Source organism: Haplochromis burtoni, unplaced genomic scaffold, assembly GCF_018398535.1.
Source record: "Haplochromis burtoni strain Fernald_Lab_line unplaced genomic scaffold, NCSU_Asbu1 Contig_13, whole genome shotgun sequence".
NCBI lineage: Eukaryota > Metazoa > Chordata > Actinopteri > Cichliformes > Cichlidae > Haplochromis > Haplochromis burtoni.
In genome coordinates, this window is record NW_024582374.1 from 3,061,000 (window position 1) to 3,087,221 (window position 26,222).

Sequence of the window (26,222 nt, forward strand, 5' to 3'; positions counted from 1 at the left end):
AACCTTCTGTTTATCTGGGACAGCCAATTATAAAAAGCTCCCATAAAGGGGGAGGAGCTATAAGAGCCTGTTTGATATTTGGTGTTTCCAAATGGCAGTGGAAGAACAGGAAATTGTATGCAATTGTGTATAAAACAGCTTATTATGAACTTTAACAGTGTTTCAGTTAAATCTGAGGATCCAGCTGGGAGATGTGAGCTGAGCACCAAGAAAACGGGACAGTTAGCCAGGCTCATTTCAAGGTTAAATCCAGCTCCCGGCAGTTCTAAAACAAACTCATCTGCTTAATCCACACAAACGCTGAAGAGTGTAACATCGCGGAGGGTTACCTGCAGCGACTATCTGACGACTTCAGAACCTCATTCTGTGTTTTCATGTGCAGCCATGCTGATTAGCTTCCCCCCTCCCCCCCATGTACTCAGTGAAACCTGTGGGTTTGGTTCTCAGTGACCTACTTATCTGCCCATGAATGCATCACAATGTTGCTGGGTCAGTGTTGCCAACGCACAATACTCAACAAAGAGTTCATCAACAATCACGGAAAACAAAACGCAACAAAAATTCCTGAGAGGCAGGTAAGCTCCTAGCAAACAGAACCATCACGCCCATTTCTCTTTCATCGTCCTACACTTCACTCCCAACTGATTCAAAACTCTTTCATAGTCCGTGAGGGGAAAAAAACCCCCCCAAAAAAACAAAAAACAGTCCATTTATGATTCAGTGGGTCACGCTGAAGCCTTTTGTGCTCTTTGCTACATTCTGAGGGGATACACTCAGTAACAGATTTCAACATAAATTATTCAAGTATTTTTTTTTGACAGAAATCCGAGTTCTGATTTCAACTTCCCTGCGCTGCCTCCGCAAGGACCAGAGTGCTGCAAAACTGAAGAAAATGAACACCTGAAGCCGCTCTTGTGATCGCCGACACGCTTGTGCTCATGAAGCAGAAGGACGGACGTCTGCAGCTGCACGCTGAGCTGTATTTAGCTTTCTGTTAGCAGTGAAATTAATAATTCATAATTTTGGACTCAAAGTAGAAACACAGCATTAGAAAACAAAAACAACATTTCAGTGTGGTTTGCTCTCAGTAATGTACGAAGTTATTTTAACTGTTGCAGTCTCACACCTGAGACGGATCTTGTTTAGTGACTTTAAACGCTGCGACGTTATTGGCTGCTCCACGACAAAAATTAGAGGTGGAGGATCTGAAACTCATCAAGCTCATCTTTCATGCTTCATTACCAGTTCTTACTGTGGTTTTTTACAAAGTATTTATAGAAAAGTATCACTTATTTACAGAGGTTAAAAAAGGAATATAGCTTTTTAAATCTGAGTCTCATATGATCTGGTGTGACTGAAGCCAGATTACATCATTATCAACACCCTAAAGGCTACAAAACGACAACAAACAGAAGTCATGTGAACCTAAACTCACCTTGATAAATTCCATACGGGTCATAATCTTTATTAACTTTGCACGTCACGTCACGCAGGGCGCCATCAGCAGATTTTATTATCTAATGTTCAGAGTTCAGCCGTGCGTTTAACAGCCTGTTGTTGAGGTTTCAAATCATATCAGCAGGTTATGGCATGAAGCAGAAAAGTCAATCACATTTTCTTGATGTGTGTCAAAAATAATAATTAAAAATGAATAAAAAAATCTAACTGAATTGAAGACATACGCAGGTCTTTACTTCTATTCTTGGTACATTTGCTATTTGAGATGGTGTGCTCATTATTTTGGATGCAGTAACTGGTGGAGATGCTCGGGGACGTCAGGTGAGGGATGATGCGTTAAATCTGCACCTTATGTATGCTGTATTTAACAGCCGTGCTCATGTCTTTCAAACTCACCACGCTCTTGATGATCTCATCCTTCCCGTCGTGCTTCTGCACCTTGAGGAGGTGGTAGCTGAAGTCAAGGATGTCAAAGCGTCTCTGCTGTCCCAGCAGGGCGATGATCATGCAGCCTGCCCAGTGGAGGCCGTCTCCAAAGCACTGCCTGGAGGACAGGAAGAGGGTGTGTCAGTAAATATTAGGTGAGAGGAAGCGTGTGCGTGTTTGTGTTCGGCCACACTCACTCCACTGTGAACTCGTGGGCTCCCACAGGAATGCAGTACACAAACTGCATGGCGCTCCAGAGGCGGTGGAACTCCACACACTCGTCCACGTGCATCACGCCGTTGCTGGGCAACGGCCCACGCCACACAGGGTCCTCCAGGAAGCCTCGCACACGTGTGAGGATAACCTCAAACATGGACAGACCGCAACACAGGCGCTCTTTGGTCAATAGGTCGCCCTCACGAGCGATGGCTATTTGCTGAAAGAGAAGTAAAAGCATTCAAAAGATCGTCTACCGGTCAGCATCCTCCATAAGTGTCACATGACACAGGAGCAACTGTAGCTTATCTCTGTCTTAATGGTGTGTTCAGAGTGAAACAAAATAAGTTGGTTTATTGCCTGATGTCATCCTCAGGATAAAGTCCACACGATGAAACACATTTATATGGCAGCAAATTTGTTCATGAAGTCCTCCTGGAGAATTTATTTAAGTTCTGAAGATATTTTAACTCCAGCTCTCAGCTGTACTGAGAAGAAAGGAGTTTCCTCATTGGTTTTTAGAGACAAACATCAGCTGGTTTTGAATTGGCCCTGAAACACTCCAGCATTTGTATTTACATAACTAACCCGAGGGAAAGTGAACACACCATCCGACGGCTCTTACCTGTGGTGTGCCGAGGCGTTCTATCAGGGGAACCATATGCAGCGCCGTGTATTTGGCCTCCAAGCGCTTCATCTTGGCGTCGAGGCGCTCCCCCTCTACACAGACAGACAAAGAAATGCATGAAGTTTAAGTTGAGGATTGTCAACCAGTGGAAATTTGTTCTTAAGAAAGAGGTTTAAAAAAATAAAAGCTTACAAGAAATAGAAAATTCAGACTAAGAAAGGAAAAAAGTGAAAATGTGCCAAAACGCAGTCCGACAGAGTTGTTACTTGTATAACAAAAAAAAAAAAAATTAAATAAAACAAAAACTTCTCACAATCAGCTGTTTTGTTTCTACATTAACTTTAGTAAATTTAATGAAGCCTGCCAGAATTTGACCTTCATATTAAGATTTTTCCAGATTATCAGATCCTGGAAATACACAGGGTGTGTAACGGAGCTTTATGACACCAGCAAGAAAGGAAAAAGAAAAAGAAAAAGTGTGATCAACATCAAGTGGAAAGTATATGCACAAACCGCACCTTCGTGCATGGGCTTACTCATACTGAACATTTACAATAAAACATTAATGGAAAAATGTTATCACACAGATGGAATCACAGTTAGAAGATGAGCTTTTTATGAGCAACCACCGATGATTCATCAGAAACGGATCAAACATCCAGGGTACCCTGTGGCCGTTTATGCTCCTCTACGTCACAGACGTTAAACTGCTACAGCTTATTCAAACTACGATTTACAGAGAAAAACAAAATCGCGCCGAGCAAAAATCGGATTTTGTCATCGATTTTGACACGAGTTGGGTATAAAATTTTTTTGGTTGCAGTTCATGTAAACAGACAGTAAATGTGTTTTTCAGCTCTTAAAATTTCTTCTGGATATTTCTGAATTATGAGGGTTTAAAAAGATGTTGGAAAAAGAAAATTAAAAATGTGCCAAATTTCTATTAAGCCCCAATGCAAGTCTGGAAATATTCAGAGAATGAAGGTAAAATTTTGCTTGCCTGGAATAAGCTAAAGTTATTGTAAACATCAAAAGAAAAAAAAATTGAGATGAGAGGCACAGATCGAGTTTGTTATTAATAGAAAATCAAACGCACACATGATGGCTACAGCATCCAGTTTGGGTTTATAAAATTTTAAATTTATGGGATTTTAATATTTAAAAGCAATCATAAAAATGAGCAATATTTTCAGCCAGAACAAGATGCAACCTCTACAATGTTCTGCAACCCATGAAAACATATCAGTAAACCACAGTATGGCACGCTGGTGTCTCTGACACACACACACACGCACGCACACCTGCTGCAGATAATGCTGCGCTGGAATAACTGACTCTCTGTAATCCCGGCTGAAAACCGTACCCAACAAAAGCACTCTTGACTCCCGCTGAACTAATGTTTGCTAGAACACAGCACCCAGCTGTTTTCAAAATTGTTAAGCTTTTCCTAAAACTTTAATGATGGAAAACAACTGAGTGCTGCATCTCAGCATCTCACCCTTGAGCGAGGGGAAAAACCGAGGAGGAAATTTACATGGAAAGGTTTCGTTTTTTCAGCTGGTTAATGAGTCTCATTGTTAGTCAACTTTGGAACCAAAAGATGAGATCATGAATACACGCAGATGAAATGAGCCTCTATTTAAACAAACTTGTCTTTGGTTAGAGAAAAAAAAAAGGTGGGGGTTCATACAAATAAAATAAGCCTTATCCAGAACAAGCTCAGTGCAGCTGCTCCTTCATGTCAAAGCAGACAGACATCGAGAGGATTCTGGTATCTGATCAGGATCCTTCCATCCAAAGGTAGAAAACCCAAAAGGAAGCACAAGGGATCATAAATCTCATGTGGCCAGGAAACACTTCAAGTTCCTCCAGGACGATTTGAAAAATGAGGCAAATCTGGATAAATCCTGCTGCCAGAATGATCTGAGCGGAGCGATAACAGCAGAGCATGGACGGACAGACGGATAAAAGGGTCAATGTGATGAAGTCCTTGTGACCCTTTTTAGATTACTTAAGCAGGATGCAATGAGCTTAAGGTCGCATGAAGGGAAATTAAAGAGTTTTGTGATTTCGGGTTATGGTTAAATCGCTGGGAGTCATTCTGGCACCACCAGAATCCGCCTTTTATTCAACAGCGAGCAGAGATTTCAGACGCTTGAATCATTGTTTTGGACCCAGAGCAGATGGAGCACGGAGACAGTTTATTGATTACACTGTATGAACTGCGCAGAGCAAAGAGCACAAAGTTATCAATAGGAACCCATCTGCCTGTTGACTTTGCCTAGAAATTTGTCCATAAAGTTATAAACAAGTCCAACCCTCACCAGGAACAACTGTGACTTGTGCAGGGACTACAAAATATTACACATTCTTACTTTGTTTATTAAATTTAGGCCGCTTATTCAAGTGGACGTTTTAGAGATCTGGGATGTTAATACATGTGTCTGAACTGGAAAGGTTTTTGGGTCCCTCCTGCTGTTTTGACTGTGCAAATAAAATTGACTTTTCCTCTCTGTATTTACCTTTGACATGGACTCTGGGAAGAATGTTCTGGAAAGGTGCAGCATGCAGCAAATCACAAACTTCTTCCTGTGACTGGAGGGAAAACAGCAAAACTTTAGAATAGGAGGCGACTGCATGAGGGAAAAAAAAAAATAATGAAAACATCTGCGGAGCATCTTAAAGTCGCCAGAGGCTCCCGATGACCCCGCGACCCGTACCAGGCTCTGCTCACTCAGCATACAGAACAGGATGGCGTTGCCCACCTCCCTCAGGTTCTGGAAACACACAGTCTTGAGCTCAGCGTACTCAACGATGTCCTTCAGCTGGTGGTGGAAGAACTCCAGGATACCTGAATGGAATTACACTGCAGTTATCACATATCTGCTACTGATAACAACACTCAAAAGTAGATTACAGCAGGTATGCAGCGCTCCCTGATAAGCACATGAAGGGCAGGTTTTGTGGGCTCATGTTTGTTCTGTTGCTGCTCCCTCAGTGGAGTATAGAAAGTCAAGATAAAGGTCTCTGTACTGAAACGTGTCCACCGCAACTCTTTGATTACTTTTTTGTGCCTCCTCTTCCTGGTGAACGTCCACTGATACTTCCTTTCCCATTAAGGAAAACCTTTACGCCAATCAGTGTTTTGCCTACATGTCAGACTAGGTGCTTCTGGATCATTGCTGGATACACGTAGATGTGACGCAAATCTTTTGACTGAACAAGGTCATCTAACAAAAGGAAATGTGACCAGTTTTTCTCCTCACATTTGAAAGCTTTGATTAAAATGTTAAATACGACTCATTTCCAGCAGTTTGCTTCATTTGAATGAAGCGTTCGCTCCGGACTCACAGCTTCAGATTTTACTCCGACTTGTTCTGCAGATTCAGTCTGCGCGGCTAAGAACCTGACACGACTGACAGAGCAAATCCACTGTGCTCAGAGGTTTTGCCTTTTCTACCAGTTAAAATGAAAGTCAATAAAATGCAGTTTGAACGCTAACACACAAAACAAGCAAAATCCAGCACTGACACCAAAAAGCACCAGATGTCTCTACGCAGTGGCTTATATTCACATGTATGGGTGTTCTTTGACTCGTATCAAATATCACTGTTATCTTTTCCTACATGTGCAGTATCTGCTGAGTTTTTTTTACTGCTTGTATCAGACCCAGACATTGTGTATCAGCTGGCTACACTTTGACATACCCGGGGAACCGTACTCGTAGCGTGGAAGTCTGCAAATCTTGGGCATCACCTCCATCAGGGTCTTCACATACTGCATTATGGTGCCCTGAAGCTGTAGAAACAGAGAGCTTAACTCCACTTAAAGGGAAGTGAACTCACAAAGAATGAAGCACAGTAGCATCATGAAATCATAGCTCCTGCACATCACTACACACTCACCAGGCTTTTGACAACCTTCAGCAGCTCCTCCATCACCACAGCGATGCCCTGGTAGCCCAGCAGTCTGCACATCACCTTAATGTGTGGGGGGCCCAGAAAGTTTCTATAGGAGCCAAAAGTGCTGCTATAGGCCAGGTTCAGGGTCTACATGCAGAGAAAGACATCAAAAGACATCAAAAAGGTTAGTATGAATATTGCACACCACCATGCAGGGACTTTGTTTTGAGATATTTAAGGGGTGGGATGGTGAAGCTCTGAGAAAGCAGTCCACCAACTACTCTTTCAGAGTCTGCTTCTCTTTAAGGGAGTTCTTTGCCCCCACAGTCCCCAAGTGCTACGTTATAAAGCAGCTTAATTAAAAAGAAAAAGCCAAAACAAACCCAAAGAACAGCTGAGGCCAGAAAAGAAGGTCATAGTAGAGGAGAGGGTAAGTTTTCCTCTTGTGTCATCACAGTGTTAAACATTTGAGAGGATCACAATAATCAGACACACTAACCTGCTGTTGTGAGCTGATGCGTTGTAAATAAAAGTGAAAGGAATCAACGAATGCTTACATTAAATTCCATGGCACTTTTAAAGCGAGTAAAATGGGAACATTTTCCACATTAGGATTATCCTCTGGGGACCACGAACAGCAATACGACAATCTGGCCGCCAGTTGTTCAGAGCTTTTGCTGTGGAACAAACAGTTAGGCAGATGGTCTCGCCAACTGAAGCACATTTAAGCTCCAGTGTCAGATATACAAGATACTCTGACATAGACCAAAGTGCTGCCCGAAGGGGAAATAACGATCAATAACACTATGATGTCTCTGCATTAACTCGCTGGCATGGAAAACAAAATCAAAGCAACCAAATTTGCTAACATATAAAGATTGATTTGTCTGCACTGTGCACTTTTCCCTTACATACACCACAGATTTTTAGTCCTCCCTCTCTCCTGTCAGCAGTGAGGTGAAGCTCTAATCCAGCAGCAGCGGCGATGAGGACACACCGATCTCTGCATCAGTACTGAGGTTAGAAATCTCCACAGCAGCACGCAGCATCAGAGCGGCGACACAAGAAAAGATTTTTTTAAGTGAGTGACGAGCAGCAGCAGCATTACGGGATAATCTGAGCAAACACCAACATGTGCTGGCACAGGTCTCCCGGTAAGTTTCCGTTTTATGCTTTGAATTGATGACGGTGGTCGTACCTGTTACTTGTTACAGCCAATAGTTATAGAAACGTCAATAACAAGATGCTTTTTTATGACACCTCTGAAAAACCACAAGATTTCTTTACAGTTGTAAAAATGTGGCAAAAAGAAAACAAAATGAAACCTGTGAGATTAACTTTGTCTGAAAAGCACCAGTATTTAGGAGGGTTTAAAGCATCATTTTTCATCAGCATTTCTTTAAACTGAGCCTGCAGTGAGCACCAAACCCACCCTGCACTGGTTAAGGGCAAAGTGAAAACTTTTAATCATTTTTACATTTGGGTGTCATTTTATTCAATGCACGTAAAATATTATTCAATACTGAAGATTAAGTTTAGATTTTTAAAGCAAAATAAACTCTTGCAATAGTTAAATATGTCAGCAGGTGCTTTGGGTCAAAGTGTGATTTTATAAAATAAATTTCAGGATTTATTAAAATATTGAAATAAAAAGCTCGTAAACTGGACAGCTCAGAAAAATAAATTTCCATTATGCAATTTGCATCATCTGTGCATAATCTCAGCTCCCTCCCACCCATCTGTTCCAGATAACTCTTTGTACAATGCTTATTATCCTCCGACATTGCTTTGTTTCCCCCTCGTTATGCTTTATATAACATGGTGAGGATCGGCTGTGTGGTCATGACATTTTTCATTATGCTAAGCTCTGTGCATACTGCAAATGGGAGCAGGATTTAAAGTCAGGAAGTAATTAGAGCTTTTATTGAAACTATAAATTGGTGAGTTTTTGGATGCGTTTTTGCCCACTTACGTCAGAACGGTCCTAAGACTTAATGCTGCTTTTCCACCAACTATTTAGAACCACCTCCATTCACTTCTATCTGAAACGCAACAAAACACTGACATTAAAGACCTGAGACAAAATCTGGAACCGCCGACGACGGCGACCAATATCAGCATCAAAAGTACAATTGCATAGATGCTATAAGCATTAAATAAAGAACAGCCACTGATATCAGTGTTTACATTTTTAGTTGTTATAGATCAAAGTAAAGCAGATGTGTTATTCCCTTCTATAATCCTTAAAGGGACAACAGTGGCCGTGCAGTTTGAGCATGTGTTTAACTGCTAATTGTACATAAATAAAATGTGCATGGGTAGGTGTATGAGAGTCAGGCCTCCTAATTCATAAATTCTTAACTTGCATCACGTATGTGGTAATTCTCTGGTATTTGTCCGGCATATTATTGTTTTCATTTTTCTTTTTTAAATTTAGTGCACACGTTTTTTTGTTTTTAGCCTCAAACCTAGTTGCGACATAAATGGGGGCTCATCCGGGATCTTTGGGACTCTTCTGAGGGGACTGAACATCAGGTTTCTTTCTCCTATAAGGTGCGTCAAGCTGACTGTGTCTTCCTTGTGAGCGAATTCAAGCATTTCAGCTCTTTAGATGTGCTGCCTCCTCTAAAACATTTACTTACTTTGTTTACTTATTACTTAACGCTGTCTCGAGCCTCGGATGCCTGTTTTTGTGGAATAAATAATGGTTGCTACTTATGTTCTAAGGAGTAACTGGATTAAGAGCTTGAGAATCACTTCTCAAATCTGGTTAAAAGTGCTTTGCTTCTTAAAGGGAACAAAAGTGCTGATCGGTGGAAAAAAAGGAAATGGGTTAAAAAAAAAATATGGGTGGGAAGGAGCCAAAATTAAGAGTAAAATGTGAAAGCTTCTGTTGTGCAACATAACTAGGATGGTGACTTATTTAAATGTTATGAATCATGACCAAATGGCTCACTCTGAGCCAAGAGAAAGCTTATTATTGATGAAGTCTTCTTATATTAGCTCTTAGATGGGGAAAAAGCACAGAAATACCTCACCCTGTCATCTCAAATTAGTCCTTTCAGTGTCTCACTGTGTTCCCATCTTCCTTTTTTTCCAGCTCAGTTTTACATCGCAAGCATCAGACAGCTGCAGTAACTGAGGATGCACTTCATTCCTGCAGACTCCATCTTCTCACAATGGTGATTGCAATCTACAACATCTCCTCCACCTCAGCCAGGGTGAGCTGGCCATCCTCCCCCACCTGCATTGACACCTTCTACAGCGTCATGTACGACCCCAACTGGAACAGCCTGTTCATGGGCTACAAGCGCAAAAGCTTCATGTATGAGGATCGTATCCCTGTCAGTCAGACCAGCACACACCTGGCCAATCTCCTCCCTCAGACTGCCTACTTCTTGTGTGTGACGTGTCAGGCTGCCAATCCGGTGCGGGAACAATGCCAAGTGTTCAGCACTCTGAGCGACAGCAGCGAAGGTCACGACAGAGCCGGCTGGGAGCTGGCAATGGCCGTATGGCTCATCTGCTGCATCTTGCTCCTCGTCATCGCCAGCATCCTGTTGTGGAGCTGTCTTAACAACATCTGTATCCTCCCCGGCCAGGCCGCAGCCGGACACCCGGTGGTGACCAACTCAACCTGTCAAGGCATGTCCACATCTGGAGCCCTCTACACTCCGAGAAGCAGCAGCCAGGACAGCATCAAACTCTCCAACATCATGCAATCACCCCACCTCTCGGCGCAGCCTACGGGTCACATAATTACCCAAGACCATGAGTTGAGGACGCTGGCTAAGCTGTCCGGCAGCGAGCCAACATGAATCAACTGGATTAAGGTCATCACAGCATTGTTCAGATTCAATTGTCACCGAGTATTTTCATCCACTCACAAAATCCTATTTGTGTGTTTTTCCTCAGAGGAAACATTTTCAACCTATTACAGCAAGGTTTCAACACACACGCACACATGCACACCATTTTAAATAAAAAGATTTATGCTTTTAAGACCTTAAAAAAAATTACAAACCAAAAATTAAATATCATTAATATGGCACTCATCTTTCTTTTGGCACTGACAAAAATTTATCCATGTAGAAAAATAAAAAAATCTGTCATTTAACGCGTCCCCTGCGTGTTTATAGAACGGGCTCAGACAGAAACAAATGTTGTCTGTTTAATCAAAGCTTCACTATCCGCAAAAACATTAAAAATAAATAAAATTGCTTTACTCATAACTCTGTAGATCATTCTTTTATATTCATGTCATTTATTTATGTCCATAAATAAACCAAAAATATATTTTTTAAATGTATTTTTTAAACCTCTCCTACAGTGAAATTACAAAACCCTCTCAAGCCATATTTGTTCTCCCAAAGTAAAAACAACAACTACTTTTGGACATGTCTGGGAGTGATTTTGATTTATCCAAGTATTATTTACATTATTTTGATTGGATATCAAAGTATTCTGCAGTCCAATGAAAAAAGACAAAATCCTTGATGTGTGATTTATAAAGATGATATGAAAAGTGGATTTGAATTGTCTTGGGAACCCCCCCCCCCAAAAAAAAACATTAGTAGCCAAAGAGTGTTCAGTCAGCGTCTGTCATAGTCAGATCCGCCCCTCTCTCTTCACGTCTGGCTTCAAGAAGCGATGGTGAGAACGGTCACCTCGATGCTTCATAACAGGACTTCACCGACCAGTGAGTGACATCACAGCGGCCACGTCCATCTTTTATATACAGTTTCTGGTCTTATTTTTAGACACAGGAACACACAGACATCAACATCATGAGTGTGAGGACTGAAACAGTCTGACAGCATCATAGCTACACTATCAGGTTAGCGCCCCCAGCGTGTTGGTCCACATAACTACATGTTAAACAGAAGAACATGTGATTGACTCATGTGCTGCATGGAGTTTTCACATTTCATGACATTTAAGGCATTCATTTCCTCCGAGGGGACGTCTGAGCACGTGCACACACTTCCCAGAGTAATGCTTTCACCCTTGTATTCTGTGGATACAGTTTGACAGCGTATACTGAATATCTGAGAGTCCACCCCTGTAATATCAGGAGATAAAAGTGTGGGAGCTCTAACAGAAAAATGTCCTGACCTTTGAACCGTACAGGTACTGAGGCTGAGCGTTGGGTGGTTTATCCCTCTGGAACTCCTGAGAGAAGGGCAGGATGGTGCGCACAAACCTGAAGGCAGAGTTGGAAACATATCTCCATTAAAATAACATCGGGATTGAAAATACAAGACCCACACAATTAGTCCCTTTTCCCCCTAAACCTTTGAGAAGCACAATCTGATATTTTATCTAATAAAACTATAAAAATAAAATAAAATAAACAGCTGTGAACGTTTATAAGAAACTGCCTCTTAGTTTTAGCTCCAGCTACTGGCATTAATATATGAACATTTTGGTCTTTCTGTGACCTTCACCGTGATTTTATTCTGAAATGTCACCTGTTGGTAGACCCGTTGTAGCAATAGTTGGGTAAGAAGTCGTAGTTGAGCTCCCAGAAGACGTGCAGCGTTATCCTGCCATAAGGGGCCGACACGTTGTGGTTGGCTTCGCGAAACATGGCGTCAAAGCTATCCAGAGTCAAGAACTTGCTCAGGAGCTTGTGCGTCATGCGGTTGACCTCCAGAAGGCCTTCCAGCTCCTTTAAACAAGTCACACACCACCAATATGTATTTTTAACTAAGTCAAATGAAAAACCCCAGGACTCATCAGCTAAATTAAATTACAACTACATACCATGATGGAGGTTAGATCCTCACTCTCGAAGCGACCGATAGCCAACTCCATAGATTTATAAAGAGCAGCGGAAACCCTCTGAGTGATGAGTCTGTTGAGATCGATGGAGCGGCCTAGAAGCTGAGGTTCACAGCCAGTTAGTTAGAGACAACATGAAGGTGGGAATACAGCGAGGTGGAAAGCACGACAGCGTGCAGCTTATACCTGGACGTGGCGTTGCTTCAGCAGAGTCTCGTAGCGGTTAGAGGACGGCCAGGGAATGTTGGCTCCTTGGTTCTTGCAGTCAGATCTCAGCCGTTTGTCAAGCAGAAGACTGAAAGAGGATTCACATAAACACAGAGAAGTCAAGGTTTGTAAAAATCACACCTTTAGGCCTGCTCCTTATTTCCTGGCATGTATCTCTGGTTCATTTTAATCATGACCAGAGTTTCTAATGACGAGGTCAGTGTATGTACACAAACCTCTGTGAGCCATAAGCTCAGACTGCTCTAAATGCTCAGTGAGGGGCAGCCAATCAGAACAGAGATGGCTTCAATAGGGAGAAACTAAAATAGTTTGCTTCAGAGACATAACACAGGGGCTCCCCCGAGGTCCAGTGTAGGATAAAGGAGGATTATTCTGAACTGTGAATTATGCAAAGCTATTGTGATAGAACTGGAAGTGAGCTGAACAGACCCCGTTTTAAACCGTTCCCTCAGATCCCCACAATCCTGGAGGGTAGTGGTGCATTTGAAATTGTCCGACTATGTCCTGTTTGTGTCTGTCATATTTGACATTTGCAATATTACAAATATTAAATAAATAATTTGTACCTAAGCACATGTGCTATAGCACCTTTATCCCCTTCATCCTCCCACAGAGTTTTTTTAATACCCTCTGCTACGTTCACACTATCACTCTAGCTGGACGACAAATAAGCTAGCTGTCGTTGAGGCCTTGACAACGTAAAAACATTTGAGAAGCAGTCGGATCACGTTTCCAACTAATCATGCTACTTGATTACTACTGGAATCAACACATTAGAAAACAGACAAAGCAATCAAATCCTTTCTTATGAGACTGTGTGTCTGCACATAAGGGGGAGAGGGGTCGATGTACCTTCCAGCTAGAATCTTGTAGTACCCAAATATCTGATCAGCAAGCTTGTAGACAAACTGATCAAAGCACAGGTTAACCTGAAGAAAAAAAAAATGTTTAAAAGTTTCAACATAGATGACCAATGAAATAGTAATGTCTTCTGGTTTAAGGAGAAAAATTATTTTCACAGATTTTTGTAAAGAACCGAGCCAAATCCATTCTACATGCACATTAACAAAGCTCTGCAAGCGGCTACATAATGAATAGAAATGCAGCTACTCAACAGCTCATGAAATGGACAGGAAACTGAGATTAATGAGGTGACTATAGGAGAGCCTGTAAGCAACAAACAGAATATTTAGGAAAGCCGTGCAGTCAGAGGCATTATGAGGGCGGTGATGCAGCCGCCACATATCTCAGATCATGATCCTTTACCTCTGCCTCTATTTCATCGTAGAGGAACTGCTTCTTGAATTTGGTCAGGGCGTAGTGTGCGCTGTCGTTGTACAAATCCAGAGGATATAGCACATACCTGCAGGGGATTAAGATGTTATTCTAGAATTAAACACACCCTGCAACCGTGAGAGAATTAATCTGTTCAGCAACAAGAATAAAAGCTGAGACGTGTAAAATAAGAAGCTTCATTTAGCTGCAGCAGCAGTTGGTTAAAAAAGGAAGCGTTACATCAAACTCATCAGTTCGATCGTGTTCACTCGAGGTTAACCATCGTCGTTCAGCGCCGCTCTTTGGAAACTAGCAGAACTGATACGCGCCACACAGACATCTGCTTAAATATGCACGACCTGCACAAAACACTTACTCTCCATAGTAAGTAAGAGTAAAACGCAGGGTTTTTCTTTTCTTTTTTTTCCAAAAAATTTTGGGTGAATATTTGAAGAATTACAGCACGTATGCTTCCTGCCAGCTGATGTGCTTAATGGCTTATGTAAAACCTGCCTCGTATCAACGTAATCCTGCAGCAACGATTTAAAGTAGACACGAAAACATTCACGGATAATCCCAATTTTTGGGATTTCATCCAGGGTCCTATTTGAAAATGGAAGATGAAAAGAAACGAGCGCTGAAGTTGTCAGAATGCATCTGTCCGATCGCATCCGCCAATCGCAAAGAGCCAGACTGTGACTAAACATGAAGTTTAGTTAGAGAAGGACAAACGCAGTCCTCCGTTTTTGCACCAAGTTGCAAATTATACCATGGAGAATATCTATTTCCACTGCTGTGAGAAGAACACCAAACAATCAGCCCATCTTTCACATAGGATGAAGAACTTAATAATAAGAATGGGAGAGAAACTGTCCAGTAGTTATCAGAGTTGGTGGTAACCAGTGGAAATAAATGTTCTTGGTTACAAAAGAAGCATATTTACTCCATCATTGAAGCCTCCTTAGTCTCCAGGATGTGATCGGTGAGGATCCAGGGCATGGACATCTCGATGGGGAACTGGATCCTGCGACCCATGGTGAGCTCCAGAAAGAACTCTCTGAACCACAGCTGGGAGAGGTCACAGCACTGCTGCAAGGTCTCTGAAGGGAAGAGAGGGGAGATGGAAGGTGGTTACATCAGAGTCCCCTTCCAAAAGCTGTCAGGGGCCTCGGGCTGGTGATGATATTTATCGTTTGCTGAACAAAATGATTTGAGTTTTAGACTATGACTTTCTGAGTGTGTGAGTGATGAGATGTGTGTGAGTTGGTTGCACTTTTTAAACAGAGCTTCAAAGTCCTGTACTTGAAGTTATGAGTGCTCAAAAATTATGACTTTTCAAGCCAACCTTCTAATCCCAGAAATGTTCATTAAATATCGTTAAATATCCAAAAGTCGTGATAAGAAAATAAAATAAGAATCATCTTATTCTAAGGGAGGCAGAGATGAAACGTTCTCAGGTGTGACTGATTGCATCTGCCTCTTACCGCTAAAGTTCAGCAGGTGAGTGTAAAAGAAGGACTCTCGGTGAAATCTCTCGATGTCCAGGATGGTGGGGCCCTCCAGGCCGCTGCGCAGAGTCTTCTTTGAGCCACTTTTTTCAGCAATGAGTGACTCCAGCATGGTCCTCACCATGTAGAGCTGCATCAACAAAGAGAATTGAGTAAAGGAAGACCTCATTAGTGCCGGCGCCCTGCTGACTGTACTCACAACCCTGCAAACACTAATCTCATTACAGGTGGGCAGCCGGTATGAAAGCTCCGTGTTGCTTTCAACATTTTCATCATCTCAGTCATTTCATAGTGGTGTAGAAAAGTGTTTGCCTCTTTCCTGGTTTCCTAGTGTGTTGCATATTTGCACCCGAGGGTGTGGTCCTGTCAGAGCGCAATGGATCAGCGCTTCAGCATGTTTATTTTTTTCCTCTTAAGCTAAGGAATAAAATACTGTAGCAGTTCAAATATTCCAGGTAACTGCTGTATCCATCTCAAATTAAAAGTGCTTTAGCATGGATAGAAACTCTTTGTTTCTTAGCAAGGCTTTTATTTTGAAAGAAACATGTTCGTTTTATTTAAAATACGGTACATGAGATTATCTATGGTGTCATCCTCTGACATTTCTTATTAATTCCCATGTTAATTAATAAAGAATAACTGAGGACAGGATGTGAGCGGTCAGTTATTATGCAAAACTGCCTCCACAGGAAGCAGAATTATATAATCCTGGAAACAAATCAAAAGCTAACTGTGCTGATGCGCTCTGGTGCGTAAACAAATAGTGCCACACACCTGCACACACCTGGAAAACAGATTAGTTCTTGGAAATGACCCCCGAGCTGATAAATCTGTCTGCAGTACAGAACATAACAGATGGTACTATTGAGGCTGACATAAAACACAACTTTAAACCCAGCACCACACAGGATGAATGGGTTTAAAAAGAACCCAAGGTGAGGTGTGCGGTGTAACAGCTGATCGTGAAAGCAGAGGTCTCAGAGCCACAAACTGAGTACCGTAAACCCAAAAAACGTCTTAGTCCAATCCCGTAATACCTTTTACACAGAAGATTCACAATTCATTAAAAAAAAAAAGTAGAAAACAAAAAGTAACCATCTTCTGAAGCTTTCATACTACAAAATATCAAAAGCAGGTAAGAGGATCTTTGAAAAGCTAGTAAATCCAACATCCTCTTCCAATTCTCAGTGAGAGGTGGTGATAGCTGGGCTGATGGATGATGGGTTTCCAGGTTAGGAAAAGTGCTGGAGGATCACCTACAGTGATTTACTATGCTACAGTGCATTTATGTACTTTTGTAACTTTTTTGCTTTTCACTCATTCATTCAAATATGCAGTGTGAAACATTAGAAACATAATACAGAATATATACAGAATTATTGTGGATTTTGATTAATTCGTCACCATTTTATCCACATTATAGAGGCTCCTTACAGTAAATACCCTCTGCAAATTTTAATGTTTAACCTTCACCACCAGGGGGCAGTGCTCTACCCGTGGGTTTGTTGCAGTTTTCAGACGTAACTTTTGACATCTCGTTTTAGTCCTACTTGCATTTTCTCGAGAGACTTTACTTTATACCGCACACCTTTTCCTGTGTTCTTAATAACTTACCTGGCTGACTTACACCACTGTGTGGTATACACTGGTACTACATGAAAATGCAGTTCAGCCAAAATGTAACTATATGCAAAACGTCTATGTAGCATCCTCATACATTAAAATGAGTTATGATAAAGAACGTCAGTGAGGTGAGACCTGCGTGCTGGACGGCCCCACGGCGCGGCGAGGAACTTTAATGTCAAAGCCACCCTTTGGATCTTTTTCTCCACGGAGGGCGGGGTCATTGTGAGGCTCCCGGCCGGTCTCCCAATCGCATATGGTCTTTCGGATGGCCTGGAGGACGCTGCAGAAAGAAGGAAAAACAAAATACTTTTGAATGAGACGGTTTTACTTTGTGTCTTCAGCCAAAACGAAGACGCACTGAGGCGTTTACTGGAGCACCAAAAAGAGAATGCGTATAAATGGTGCTTCATGCAAAAACCACAATATTTCTATTCACCATGTTAACAAATGTAGTCTCAAACACAACTTAATAACAGATGAGCTAAACATGGGTAAATAAATTGACATTAAGCAGGAAATTATTTAGGCAAACAGGTTTTACTTGAGCAGGATGGCCAGATATTTGAAGCAATAGTTTGCCAATTAATTTGAGCATTTTTAATTATTATTTTTTTGTCCATCTCAGACAACGAAGCAGCTCGCAATCAAATTACTAGTGAAGAGTCCCTGCACTCTTATTTTGAAAGCTAAGTTCAGCCCAATGTGTCCCTGTGGGCTCACTCGCTGGCTGGATCGTTACTGAAGCGGTCCTCATTATCAGTTAACCGCCTCTCCAGAGAGAGCTTTGTGTCCTGTGGATGGATGATCTGCAACACAAGCTTTGTTCTGCTCTGGAGATCTCTAAGGACTGTGGGGTGGAAGTCCAGCACAGGATGGGGGACTCAGCTGATTGCACCATGTTGTTTTATTTGCACTACAAAGGCAATTTAAACATTTTCGGGGGGGGGGGAATCAGCGCTTTTTAATAAACCATCACATCTCCCACAAACTGGATCTAAATCTGAGTGCGATCTAAATCTGACTGTAATGCGAGTCAAACCTCTGGATGACATTTTTCTTCTTCTTGATAGCAAGGCGCAGCGGATCACGCAGAGTGACCTGAGCAAAGTCCTGCAGAGCTGAGTAGATGGTGTGACGGATGGCGTGGTTGAACACGCTCTCCATGCGTCCCATCAGCACCTGCAGTCCCTTTATCATTGCAATCACCTGTGAAAGCACAACAGTGGATCAGGGACGAGAATTCAAGTGGATCAAAAGACCAATCTTGTCATTCCATGAAAAATCAATCAGCATCCAAGTCCTGATTCCTTCTGGCTCAAAATCTGCTTCCAATATATTCATATTTTAACACTCTGAATGCAGCTTATGTGAAAATGAGGAACAAAACTGTTGTTCACGTATTCTCTATAACAGCTTGGCCAGATCACATCCACCAAGAAACTTAGAAGGACGCTATGTACAGTGGGTACATAAAGAATACGCTGATTCTGGTAGGTTGCAGTGGGAATGTTTTTCCGGTCTGAATGATTTCACATGGAGTGACCATTTAAATGTGTGCACTGATGTGACAGACCTCTACGAGGGCAAACTTCTCCTCGCTGGTGTAGTTGTATCTGGTGGCCCTCTCGTACTCCTCGGCGTTGTCGGGGCACTCTTTATTGGAGTACTTGTCTGTGGGATGTACCAGTTTCCAGGAATACTGCAGGAAGAGTTGGGAAGGGGGGAGGATTACTCTTACTTTTATAAATACAAACATCTCAGCTGGAATCACTCATCATGCGTTTTCTCCTCACCACTTCCATAACGTGAGCGCTCCACTGTGACAGCAGCTGCATGCCCTGCAGGGCCAAGTCAAACAGCTTCCTGTACTCAGTGTCAGTCTTCTGGGCTTCCTGACGCCCTGACCCGGTCACCACCTACATCAGCACAAAAACAAACGTCATTTAAGGCTCAATCCACACAATCCTGACTTTCTCACAGTACAGATTAGTGCTGAAAAAAAGAAAATCAGCATAAACCTAAATACTAATAAAAACGGCCCTCCTCGAATTTATCTTTCCTGCCCTTATCATTCCTGTGTTCAGTGCATTTCTGACCCACAAGTCAGTTAAATTCCCATCTCAGTCACACTAAACAATGACCCCTGAAAATCCGCCGGGTTAAGACATCTGCTGAAAAGCCTCTTACATCACAGCTGGGAATTTAAACATACCAATGAACATAAGAAAGCTTTAAAAGCTGGAGTGTGTTTCTCTCTGGTGAAATAAAGGTCAGCGGGATACTGATCCTCTACAGCAGCTTATTATGACAATAAACCTGCACCGCATTCAATCCAATACCTCACCGATGATCTTTAACCTCTGAGGGAAAGCCACACTAACCTCACTGTTGCTGTAGCGAGCGAGCTCGGAGATGAAGCGCATGTGATCGTCTCGGATCTGAAGCATCTGCTCACAGATGTTGTACTGAGGGCTGCTGGATATGGATGTGCAAGTCCACCTAAAACATAAGAAAGAGGAGAGAATCAGAGCAAGGAATTATGGGATAAATGAGTGATGATAAAGAAAAGCATCCATAGGAGAAAAACAGCTTTAGGTGCCAGCTGCTAAGATTACGCATAAAAACAAATGAAACCCGATAGAGAAGTGGTGCATAAAAGTCTGCAGCTCACAGTTTAAAGGGAGAAATCTGTTCTGAGCAGCATTAAACTGCTACACTTTATTCAAATTAGATCCCATCATGCCGACGGTCACAGCTGGTTGGAGAAAGAACTGTGATGAACGAAAAGCAAATTTAGTTTTCGACTGTTCACGCTTGGAGCGGGAGAAAAGAAAAAGAAAATCATAGTTTTAACAGTCTGTCAGCTCCTAAAATTTCAGCCACGCAGCTGTCTTCTGCTCTCACCTGGACTTGTTCTCTTCAAAGTGAGCGCTGGTCTTGATGTACCGGGACAACTCAATCTGCATGTCTCCAAACAGCGGCACCACCTGGAGTTGCTGCGAACACCAAGAACACACGAACCATTTAAAACCGTGGACAGCAACCATGATGACAACCACAAGGTGGAAACTAGCATTTTAAACACCGATTTGACGATCGATAAAGCTAGCATTACCATTAGCTTTTTACATGTGGGATTTTATTCCATGGTTTGAAGTTTTGGTATTTATTTCCTAAATACATCAAACAGCCGTAAAAAGAAATCTTATATAACGTATCACTCATCATCGGTTTTTTGTTTTTCCAGTCAAGAACAGATGTGTTTGTGTTTTTTGAACCGGTGTTGGTGTTCATGTCACACGTCCCGCCGTACCTTGAAAAACTTGTCGATCTTGCTCAGGTTTATTCTCTTCTTGGCATCCAGTTTGTAGATGTTGCTGCTGTTTCCATCCATGAGGTACAAGCCGAAGCCCATCACCTGGAGAAGAGGAGAGCTGTGGTTATCCTGTGCACAGCGCTCTGGTTTAAAACGAGCCTCCGCAGCGTCACTTACTTTGAGCAGCATGTGTTTCTCGCTGGGAGTGAGGTACAGCTTGTTGTCGTAGTAATCGGCACACAGGTTCACGATATCCGCCAGCAGCTCTTCATATCCGTGGATCACCTCCAGCTGCTGCTGCAACGACTGGCAGAGGAAACACAGGAGTTTAATATTAAAGAAATATTTCCTTGTCAAATCCTTCTCAGTCAACAGGTGAACACCGTGTGCCAAAGAATATGGAGAAATGACCGTATATAAAAGAGATTTGACGTTATGAATGCTGCGAAGAGTGTTTTACACTATTTAGACCAACCTGGGTGATTTTGTTGTGATTAGCCAGAAACATGGACAAATTCTGAGACTCCTGAATGGACGAAGGCTCCGACATCTTTCGGAGAAACTGAGCGGCTCTGAGCAAAGGAGAGAAACGGTGCATTCGTTTTAAAGACCAAACACAGCCTCTCTATACCAGAGAGAGACGTGAACACATACGTCAGCTGCGCTTGAAATTCCCAGAGATCAACTTATGTATTTTTCATCGAGAAGAAACACTGATGGGAGTGCTACCCCTGAAGTCAAGCTCGCTGAGATTCAAACGTGACGGAGACTTTTACTAGACGCACCTATAGTATCAAATCGAGACATCATATGACGCGTCACTTTGTTCTGGCATTATTGCATTCACAAATGTGACCGCCCGCCCAGTATGGAGACAATAATACCCATCAGCCTTTTAACGCTGAGTGTTAAAAAGGTCATCCTGAGAACTCCCTGATGTTAGGCAGGCAAAACTGGACTGATTCATTTTCCTCAAACGTCCTAAAATGTGGCTAAAAAGCTGAGCAAGTTAAAAGGGAGAAAAAAATAAATAAATGAACATAAACTTTTATCGTGTTTACTATGAACACTTTGACATCATACTGAAGCTCTGAATGTCTGTGGGAAGCTCTTTTACCGATTTCTGTTCAGACACTTTGCATTTGTAAACCTGCAGACACGCAGACAAATAAGTCAAAGCAGAAGCAAGGAGGGTCAAATGAGCCTCTGCTCTTTATCATACTCCATATGATTAATTCCATATATTCCAACACCGAGATCAGGAAGGGGATAGTAAATGGTTTCCAGGTTGCTGACTGATGCTGCCATCTAGTGTCTGTGGGGCTAACCGGCCTCGTGAGTGCAGAAGAGCGTGTGTTTTATGGAGTACCGTTTGTACGCCGAGTGGTCGTTTTTGACGCTGCACTTCATGTTCTTCAGCTCATCCAGCACGGCAAACATGTTGATAAACTTCCCGAGGGTCAGCAGGTACGCCTCGGAGACAAAGTCCTTCCTGCGCTCGGTGTGACACAGACGGCGGACCTCGCCGCAGAAACGATCGATGGCTGTGCGCTGCGGGAAAATAAAGCAGCTTTAGAGAATTTAGAGACGGCCGGTCATCATCAGTATCTGCTGATCATATATGTGATGATACCTGAAAGTACATGAAGTTCATCAGTTTGGTGACTTCAGGCTCCAGCACCTCGACAGTCTTCTCATAGATCTCCACTCTGTTGGGCTGCTCGTTGCATTTCACCTGAGAAGAAAGAAACAAACGCAAAGAGCAGCGTTCATCTTATGAACCAAAGAAAAACATGACCTTTTTTTCCTGACTGGGTCCTAGTTACAGCAGATTCAGTAAGTCGAATGCTCTCTGGAAGCTGAGACTTCTCTTAAAGAATCAGCAGAGACAGAACAGTCTGACCCTCCTCCACCTCATCTACTCTACTAAAGTTAACTCTTTCTGCCTCACTCAGCCCTCTGTTGCACCGTCAGCGTTAGCACCGCAGTGTCACAAACCAACATCCCAGCTTTAGGTGACCATCAGATGTGCACAATGCAGTTTAATCAAAAGGCTCGACTATGAAATTGGTTTTTAAAAAAAAATAAAAATGTTTTACTGTTCACGTTTTCATCATCCAATCAGTTTAATGTTCATCAAATAAAAAGAAATTTCAGCAGAAATCAACACAAAAATAAAAACAATATCATTACATCGCATCTATTAACAACCTGAGATCCACTACAAGACACCAAAGACAGGAATTAAACAAATAATGATTCCGTTTTTGTTTTTAGTTCAAATGATCTGGAAAAAACGTCCCAAAAAAAAAAAAAAGTCCCAGTTAGCATCAAAATTAATAATAAGCATGAATTAGGCTGCTGGGGGATTCCCATGATACATTGAGTTTTTCTTTTTCAGTCACTATGCGTTAATAGACCTCTCTGCACTGAATCATACATGTTATCAATCTCTGGCTAGCTTCTACAGCATGTCTTTTATCCTGTCTTCCTTCTGGCCGCCCCTCCCTGAGCCTGGTTCAGCTGGAGGTTTCTTCCTGTTAAAAGGGAGTTTTTCCTTCCCACTGTCCCCAAAGTGCTAAAAGGGGGTCATATGAGTGTTGGGTTTTTCTCTGTATGTATTATTGTAGGGTCTACCTTACAATATAAAGCGCCTTGAGGCGAGCGTTGTTGTGATTTGGCGCTGTATAAATAAAATTGAATTGAATTAGTTCATTGGCAAACGTGACAAACTGATATCTCAGCTTTAAGCTGCATCATCACTTATTCCTCTGCTTATTGTTAAATATTTTCTCTTTTTTGTTTGTTTTTTGAAATTGTGAAAAATAATAAAAGAGTGACGATGAAACAAACAGAACAGAAAAAGGAAGCAATTCAACAAACAACACCCAATAAAGTTCCTGTTATACTGATAATAAGGTATATAGTACATTAACTATTAAAATACATACATTTAAACTGGAACATGCAAAGGTAAGTGGAAAAAAATGAAAATGAAAAAAAAATATGGCATTAATAAAAAGGACAAATTAACCCAAAAGCAAATTAGAACTAAAATATCAAACTTTTTACTCTTTTGTTTTTGATATTTACAATTATTTTGTACCTCTGTTGATGAATTTACCAGTGTGCATATATTAATTAGATCATTCACTTATTCATTCATTTTTTCAGCACTCCTCCTTGTAGAGAAAACCAAAAATAAATACACTTAAGATGTCTGATGTCATTTTCTCTCGACACACTGACTCACTGCCCTGAGAACAACCAAAGCAGTAACGCGCTCTGTAGTATTACCTGTGGTATTGCACGTGAGCAGCTCCTCCAGGTGTAGAGCATGACAGCGTACTCCTGCCCCTCCTCCAGCATGTCGTTCTACATGAACAAAACCAGTCACATCAGCGATTAAAGAAACTATCTACAATGATTCACAACAAAGCATGCATGCATTGAAACCCGCCCTGCCTGCACGCAGAGACCCCGAACCATCATCCCTCGCTAATGGGACACAAAGCATCGTCTGTCCCCGGGTCATTTCCTTCTGGGTTTGGATCCTGTTTGTGTTTGCCTGCCAGACAAACACCAAATGGTGGGAACCTTCCCAGGCCCCGTTTCCAGCAGGCCTTTGACCCAATTCTGACAGATTTATTTTTCCCCAGTAAGTCAGAAGACAAAAGCGAGCGATCTGAAATCAGAGCGAGCGTGAACGATGTACTGTACCATGCTGGAGTGGATGGTGGCCTGCTCGATGTACGTGGCGATCCCGGTGACGAACGCGTTCCTGTCCTCAAAGTTGGTGTTGAAGTTGGGCTGTGATGGAAAGACGGAAAATGAAAGGTAAGCATCGTATCACAGCGCTCACACGGATAAAGAACATCTGTATACTGAAACCAAATCACTTTCGATTTCTTCTCCTCTGAACTTCATGTTGAACACTTCACAGCTGGTCACAATAAGCCATCATTAGATTAGATAATTATATCTAACGGGGGGGATTTCATCGTATTTCTGGAATCTGTGGAGCTTGCTGATACACCTTGCTGGTTCTTACAGCGGTTAAATGTACTTCACTGAGGAATCAGTGGGTTAAATGTGTCCATAAGGTATACTCATACACTGCACATGTTTGCACTTACATGTGGGTGTATGTTTATGTTTGTAGTGACCCAGCATCATTCCTATTATTTATGTTAAGAAGTGTGCTTCAAGGTTTCCTGAGTACTGACCTGGTACATGACGGAGGAGGGGAGGGGCTCGATGCATGGCTGCTGGTCGGGGAGCGGCAGCTCCTCCAGCAGGTCCACTTTGGAGAGAGCATCCTCTAAGGTCACTGCAGTCGTCATGCTGCTGAAAAGCACAAGAAAAGAAACAAATTTACACTTTGGACATAATTAGTAAACTTAAACTGCTGCTCATTATAACATCTGTGATGATTTCAGCTGAATCAGGTCAGAATATTTTCTACCTTCGAAAAACTCCATGTGGTTCAGCCCAGTGATGTCGTATTTTAATATTTTTCTCACTTTAAAAGAAGTTCAGTTTGATTCATTCCAGGCTTAGTTTTCCCGTTATTATAATGTGGGGCAAAAGATACGATCAGAGCTGTTATTAACATTAAATGTCCCATAGGCTTCAACGCTCAACCAAGTGCAACATTAGAACAACCAAAGTAAACCCTCAGAGTAAAGAACATCTTAATCTTATACCGTTTTATGTTTTTTAACAGCCAACACTTTAGCTACACAGGAAATAAGTCAAACGTGCCATTGTCTGTTACAGTAAATACTTCTACTGTTTTATGCTGGTTGCACATATTGACACCCTCTGTAGCTCATCACACTGTTACCAACCTGCATGCAGCTGGAATGACAATAGCACTAAAACAAAAAGTAACACTGAGGCTGACGTGACTCCTCAGTTTCTCAAGTCACACAAACTGTTAATAAAGTGCAACGTGACATGAGTTATTGTTTCGTAATTTAATTTACCCTGAGAGAAACATGAACAGGCACCGAGCGTAATGTCAGATGTTTGGCTGCAGATTACAAACGTTAGTTTTGCACTGGTGCAGGTAGAAACATCATCCACCAGGTCACTGGTGGCCCATGTAGGGTTCGAGGTGGAGTTTGGATTCAGTCCGTTAAGAGCTAAAAGCTGTGAGACTTTATTTAAGTCTGGATTTTGTTTTACCCTCGTGCTAAAATAGGCAAATGTTCAAACTCTAAACCAAGACAGATGTTGAGAGGCCAGAGGTCAGAGGTAAACTAACCTACTAACCCACAGTGCATTCTCTAAAGTAGCTCCGCTAACACGGCTTAAACTAAGACAGCAGAGATTTTATTTGCAGGAGGCAGCTCAGGTGCCAGGTATTAACCTGTCGGCCGGTCTGTCAGCCTGCAGGCAGCAGAATAAGGGAGGGGTGGGGGGGTTGCTAAAGTCATACTGAGGACCTCAAACATAGTGAAACAATGCAGCGGCAGACAGAGAAGCTTCACACCATGTTTAGATTACCCTTTATGCAACAGCCTCAGACTGTCCGGACACTTCCTGTCCAAAGCCTCAGCCAACGAGGTCACTGCTGAATCATAACCTCAGCACCGCTGAAAACAACAATCTCACTGGGCTATTACGTTCAACTTCAGTCACTGTCTCGGCTACAATGACAAACGTGTCTAATGTGAAAACGAAATAATGGAGATGAAAGTCAGACTGTTTTACCACATTCAGTTTTACAATGATTCTCTCGTTCGGCCTTTCAGCGCAACATTTCCTTTTTCCTCTCCACAAAAGTCCATCGTCATTCTGTCCAGTTTATGCAGTTGAATCATAGTTCAAAGTTTAAGTAAATAAGATTA

General features: G+C 42.1%; 2 protein-coding genes across 5 annotated transcripts in view; one reads left to right on the forward strand and one right to left on the reverse strand.

Moving 5' to 3' along the window:
* cyfip1 (cytoplasmic FMR1 interacting protein 1) overlaps positions 1-26,222 on the reverse strand; it is a 37,151-nt gene that overhangs the window by 1,243 nt on the left and 9,686 nt on the right. Inside the window, exons 2-30 of one of the 2 annotated variants that reach the window (XM_005919689.3) lie at positions 24,594-24,711; positions 24,088-24,177; positions 23,665-23,742; positions 22,001-22,102; positions 21,737-21,918; positions 20,843-20,939; positions 20,545-20,673; positions 20,365-20,469; positions 19,956-20,047; positions 19,433-19,550; positions 18,845-18,967; positions 18,625-18,750; positions 18,091-18,257; positions 17,184-17,331; positions 15,402-15,555; positions 14,861-15,017; positions 13,909-14,005; positions 13,495-13,571; positions 12,601-12,709; positions 12,397-12,516; positions 12,102-12,301; positions 11,746-11,833; positions 6,634-6,777; positions 6,436-6,526; positions 5,449-5,579; positions 5,251-5,323; positions 2,726-2,820; positions 2,082-2,320; positions 1,855-2,002 (exon numbers count right to left, since the gene is read on the reverse strand). In XM_005919689.3, the coding sequence (XP_005919751.1) occupies positions 1,855-2,002; positions 2,082-2,320; positions 2,726-2,820; positions 5,251-5,323; positions 5,449-5,579; positions 6,436-6,526; positions 6,634-6,777; positions 11,746-11,833; positions 12,102-12,301; positions 12,397-12,516; positions 12,601-12,709; positions 13,495-13,571; positions 13,909-14,005; positions 14,861-15,017; positions 15,402-15,555; positions 17,184-17,331; positions 18,091-18,257; positions 18,625-18,750; positions 18,845-18,967; positions 19,433-19,550; positions 19,956-20,047; positions 20,365-20,469; positions 20,545-20,673; positions 20,843-20,939; positions 21,737-21,918; positions 22,001-22,102; positions 23,665-23,742; positions 24,088-24,177; positions 24,594-24,710 (3,597 nt within the window). In that variant the 5' untranslated portion in view covers position 24,711. Of the gene's footprint in view, positions 1-1,854; positions 2,003-2,081; positions 2,321-2,725; positions 2,821-5,250; positions 5,324-5,448; positions 5,580-6,435; positions 6,527-6,633; positions 6,778-11,745; positions 11,834-12,101; positions 12,302-12,396; positions 12,517-12,600; positions 12,710-13,494; positions 13,572-13,908; positions 14,006-14,860; positions 15,018-15,401; positions 15,556-17,183; positions 17,332-18,090; positions 18,258-18,624; positions 18,751-18,844; positions 18,968-19,432; positions 19,551-19,955; positions 20,048-20,364; positions 20,470-20,544; positions 20,674-20,842; positions 20,940-21,736; positions 21,919-22,000; positions 22,103-23,664; positions 23,743-24,087; positions 24,178-24,593; positions 24,715-26,222 lie in introns of both variants that reach the window. The other variant, XM_005919688.3, reaches the window with a different exon arrangement.
* On the forward strand, positions 7,232-11,180 carry LOC102310205 (fibronectin type III domain-containing protein 9). 3 transcript variants are annotated; one of them, XM_005919685.3, is made up of 3 exons: positions 7,232-7,784; positions 9,091-9,183; positions 9,731-11,180. In XM_005919685.3, the coding sequence occupies exon 3, from the start codon at positions 9,810-9,812 to the stop codon at positions 10,446-10,448; it is 639 nt and encodes a 212-aa protein (XP_005919747.1). In that variant the 5' UTR covers positions 7,232-7,784; positions 9,091-9,183; positions 9,731-9,809; the 3' UTR covers positions 10,449-11,180. The 3 variants fall into 3 exon arrangements, with proteins under 3 accessions (XP_005919747.1, XP_042072671.1, XP_042072677.1); XM_042216737.1 differs by lacking the exon at positions 9,091-9,183; XM_042216743.1 differs by lacking the exon at positions 7,232-7,784 and having other exon boundaries at positions 9,079-9,183.